Raw genomic sequence first — 5323 nt, forward strand, 5'->3', positions numbered from 1 at the left:
AAAACCAGAGAAATAATTACATTAAGTAGCATGAAACAAGTGAAGTCTATTTACTGCAGCATCACTTCCATTTAGGCGCCATGATCAAACCTTTGCAACAAAAGACATAATTATAGGTCAAAAACACAATTGATTTATAATAAAGTATATCAATGTTATATCTTCAAATATACAGAAGGCTATCAACTTACCACACATGGTACATGTTGCCACTATATGTCAATAATAGTTGAATCTTTTGCACTATTAGCCAGATCTAAGGAAAATATTGAAGAAAACTTTGTCATGCATCAGTGTTAAGTAAACTATTTGTAATATAATAAAGGCAAAACACAAAATAATTACCAAGTTCTAGTTGTTCCAGATACTCCAAGTCTTCCTCAACTTTAATAGGAATAGGTTCACTTCTAAGCCAATCTTGAAGACAAATAAGAGATTGCACCAGTTTAGGCGTCAACGAACTCCTGAACGAGTCAAGAATGCGACCTCCCGTGCTGAATGCACATTCAGATGCAACACTTGAAATAGGAATGGCTAATACATCACGAGCCATCTCCGCAAAAATGGGAAATCTAGGCTCATTGATTTTCCACCACTTTAAGATCTTAAAGTCATCTGTTTCAGGCTCAAGATCTTCAGCAAGATATCTTTCTAACTCTGATTTAGTACCTAAACCTCCGGTCACTTCCTTATGTTTCTCAAATTCCAATTTTGTTCTCATTGTTCCTCTTTTCAAAAAGCTACCATAACCACTGACAGTAGTTGTTGTGTTTCCAGATGAAGCAGATGATGTTCCTATTGAATTATTTTTTACATAATAATCAAACAAAGAATCCATATAATTTTTCACCTCTAAAATCAATTTTTTCCCTTCTTTTTCTCCAAACATCCTCACAATTGCAAAAGGAACATATTCAAGCTTGTTACGGGGATCCAAAATTGATGCAATAAAGATCATCTTGTTCATTTTTTCAGGTTCACCCCAATACTTGGCAAATTTTTCTTTCATTTTTTTTGTCATTTCTTTCAAACTAGTATCTTCATGTTCCACCCACTCTTTCAAAATAAGATCAAGCTCACAAATTGCAATAAAATGCACATTGGAAGTGACATAAATAGAACCAGAGACCCTCAAAGTAAGCAAATAAAAAGCTTCAAGAAATTTTACCATTGTTCTCATATTATCCCAGTCAGCACTTGTGAGATCACCTGCACTAGTTCCATCTTCACATACATAGGTACGAAGATGATACAACAATCCAATATCAAAGAAACTATATTTGTCAAAGGCAAGCTCAAATTGTTGTGTTGTGTCTAACATCATGTATGTAGAGTTCCATCGAGTTAAAACATCTAAGCATAATGATCTATTGGAAGTTAACTTTTGAGATTCACAACATTCTTTAAACTTTCTAATCCTAGCGGGAGATTGTCTAATGTATCTCACAGCTTGTCTAACTCTCTTGATAGAAACACCAATTTCTTTCAACCCATCTTGTACAATGAGATTAAGTATGTGAGCCATACATCTAACATGCAGGTGTTTACCATTTATTATATTAGTTCCCCAAGTAGTCAATTGTTTAGACACTTCTCTTACTGTGACATCATTGGAACTAGCATTATCTACAGTTATAGTAAATACATTTTTCAAACCCCAATCAAGCAAGCAATTAGTAATTGTCGATGCCATATCATTACCCTTATGACTAGAGATAGGACAAAAGTTTATTATCCTTTTATGTAATTTCCAATCTTTGTCAATAAAGTGAGCAGTAAGACACATATAGTTTATTCTTTGAATAGAAGTCCAAGTATCTGTTGTAAGACAGATTTTAGGACGTGCTTCATTGAAGGACTTCTTCAAACTATGTCTTTGTTCACAATAAAGTTCATAACAATCTCTTGTCAATGTTCTACGAGAAGGAATTTGAAATTGAGGCATTGTGACTCCCATAAACTTCTTAAATCCTTCCTTTTCAACAAAACTAAATGGCAGTTCATCCAAAATTATCATTTGAGCTAAAGCTCTCCTACTAAGTGCTTGATCAAATTTCCAAGTGGTAAGCACCCCTTCATTTGCCCCATTTGAAGCTGGTAGAAAACTGATTTGTGTTTGACTATTTTTCATGCTACGGGGCATTTTGGGACACTTAGTGAGATGATTGTTCATTGATGTAGTACCATTACCTTTCGTAGCAACAACATAAGTTTTTTGACAGTAGTTACATTTTGCTCTTTTAGCTCCACTAGGATCATCATACTTCTCAAAATGTTTCGAAACATCAGATCTAGGTTGCATCGCTTTCCTTTTCTTTGGAGTTTCATCAGGACTGTCTGACCTGAGACCTTCAATTAGGTATGCTATCATTTGAACCCCCACCTTCGCAGGTTTCGCTTACCTTACTTCCATTTTCTTCCATCTACAAAAAAGAATACAAGCATAACAATAAAATACTGAGCAGTGAGCTTTTCTTGTTTTAATAACAAGTTAGAACCTCTCAATAACACTGAAACCAACAAATATTACAAGAAAATGGACATCACATTCAAGAGTCAAGACTTCTTTCAACAATATATATGTTGCATGCACTTTAAGTCTTTAAATACTAACTTTTAGCAGGAAAAAAATAAAAAATAAACTGAAACGAGAGAAAGAAGAGAAGATCGGCGAGGAGTAGAGAACACAAAAAAAAAATGAGCGAAATATAACAAAAATTAAGCTTACCGCCACAAGAAATTTGACGACAATGACAGATCCCTAGCGTATTTGGGAAAACCACCAGTGTATCAATGGAAGCCCTAGCGTATTTGGGGGGCGGAACTGCCGATAGAGAGAACTGAGAAGAGAAGGGAGAAAGAAAAGCCCTAGCCTAAGAATGAGAAAAGAAAAGGAGCTTATGAGTGAACTGAGAAGGACCCTAGCGTATTTGGATTTTGGGCAATTGGGTTTGGGATGGGCTAATTTTTATGGAACTTAAAATTGGGCCTTAGCCAATATAAGTATGGAATATATATTTTAAAGAATCCATGTACTAATAATTCGGTTTTTCGGTTAACCGAAAAAAATAAATCAATAACCGACGACCGAACCGAAAAACTGAATTTTAAAAATTTTAATTTGAAACCGATCGAAAAAACCGAATAACCGAAACCGAAATTAAAAAAATTTGGTTCAGTCGGTTTTTTCGGTTCGAACTGATATATGCCCTCCCCTACTCAGAACAACCACTAATCAAAAGAAAATTTCATGGCCATTTAACAATTTCCAGAAGTTTTGGTTTGAAATCAGTCTCTATAATCAGCCACTTTTTTCTTACTTCCAGGTGAGTTCCAGCTTGTAAGTCATTTTAGAAAAGACTTTTATTTATATCCAAGCACACGAGTACGTGGAATTAAAATTACCTGAAAATAAAGGATATGTTAATAAAAATAATCTTTAAAAGGTTGACACGTCCTTCCTTTCCCAGCATAAATAATACATTATCTTATGTATATATCTTTTCCTGTACAAATTAAAGAATTACTATTAATTTATAATGGACACGTCTAGATTAATTATATCCCGAAAAGACAAAGAAGCTACTATTCGTTCACAGTGGTCATGGTAATTGCTCAAATCTTTAACACATGAGATAAAAGTCCAGATATTCAATTCAAACGAAACCCAACGCAACCCAACCCAACCACTTCCCTTAAATTGTGGCCAGCCGTCACCAGGGGAGGACATTTAAACCTCCCTATGCCATGTAGATATACATACAAAACGAGTCTCCTCCTTATCTGGAACGCACCTTCTAATTCTTATTCTTATGCGTCAAGAGTCGGTGAAGAGTTATTGACATATTCCTCAAATCCACCTCTGCCAATTTGCATAAATAGCCATCTCTTTCCCATTCAACAACATATCAAATTCAAACCATTCTTAATTATACCTCATAAATAAATATATTATGAGCAACGTTCCGAGATCTTTAACAGATTCTTCCCTCACCCTCTTCAATTTAGCCATCTCTTCTTCTGATCCTTGGCCTTTCTCTCTCCTCTTCTTCTAACATTTCCTTCAATACATTACATATTCTGCCTCACAAAAACTCAAAAGAAAAACTTTGGTTGGATCTTATTAATTAATCTCAGCAGGGATGGGGAGCGGAGAAAAACGCCATCATCTGAATTTCCATGTTCATGTGCCGTTTCACCTTCATCATCATCATCATCAAAAGGATGAATTGAGGGACATCCCAAGAGGTTGTGTTACGGTGTTGGTAGGTCAAGGAGAGGAGCAACAAAAGTTCGTAATACCTGTAATGCACATTAATCATCCCCTCTTCACCAAGTTGTTGAAAGAAGCAGAGAAAGAGTACGGATTTCATCACAATGGTCCAGTTAATATCCCTTGTCATGTCGAGGAGTTTCGTTACGTTGAGGGTATCATAGACAAAGATAACGCCGCCCACCACCACCACTACTTGTGGACGTGCTTCAAAGCCTGATCCTTTTAATTTATTGCTCTCAAGTTGTACTTCTGTTTTACTTTTCTTAATTTTTCCTTGGTTGTATATGCGCTACTTCTGTGTACTATTATGAATGACGACGACGAAAATTTATACTATGACTAGATGCCACTTGTGTTTCTAATTTTCCTGTTATGAATTTGAAAGGAAATTGTTGAGAGGATTAAAACTGTTCATTCCTTCTTTTGACATTAGAGACTTAAGTATCGTAACGACCTAGATCCAGTGTGTTATTCTAAACCAAATAAAACAAAAGATATGGTAGAGTAGGACAGTTATTATATAAGGTCTACCCGATGCTAGATGCAGAGGCGCATAATAAATCGATATGAACATTACGAGTTGTCCCATAATAATTAAATTTGTAAGTGGTTTTAAGAATACGCAAATTAATTTGATACAAAACGATAAATTGAGTTATATTGGTGAAAAAGATATAATGAATACAAACCACACGAGGAGGAAGATTCCAGTCGTAGTGAAATATTCACCCCGATTTTGGTTCGCAATGGCTAGCACTGATGGACAAGAAAAAGAGTTAATAACGGAGAAAATCGTAGTATATTGCTTTGCATGCGTGTTACAATGTGTCTAATGAATTATCATACCCCCTCCCCACCCCCTTTATTTAATAGAGGAATTATACTCTAGGTTCAATTCCATAAAAGGCAAAAAAAAAATTCTTTTTAACCGATTGCCGGTTCCTTATCAATATGTGCCGAGATTCACGCCGTGATATCCAGCCGGTCACGAATATTACGGCCTTCTGTTGGTCGTGCTTGATTGCTTGACAATGTTCTTGAAGACTT

At 35.5% G+C, this 5323-nt stretch overlaps 1 protein-coding gene across 1 annotated transcript; it reads right to left on the minus strand.

The window, feature by feature from the left end:
• Nucleotides 1-283: 283 nt before the first annotated feature.
• Nucleotides 284-2371, minus strand: LOC142182101 (zinc finger BED domain-containing protein RICESLEEPER 2-like). Its single transcript, XM_075256032.1, has one exon. It carries the CDS (start codon nt 2369-2371, stop codon nt 284-286), a length of 2088 nt encoding a protein of 695 aa, XP_075112133.1.
• Between the last annotated feature and the right edge of the window lie 2952 nt (nt 2372-5323).

This window comes from Nicotiana tabacum, chromosome 6, assembly GCF_000715075.1.
Source record: "Nicotiana tabacum cultivar K326 chromosome 6, ASM71507v2, whole genome shotgun sequence".
Lineage (NCBI taxonomy): Eukaryota > Viridiplantae > Streptophyta > Magnoliopsida > Solanales > Solanaceae > Nicotiana > Nicotiana tabacum.

Coding starts and splice junctions, on each gene's coding strand:
- LOC142182101 (XM_075256032.1), bottom strand. CDS start 2,371: ATGATAGCATACCTAATTGAAGGTCTCAGGTCAGACAGTCCTGATGAA.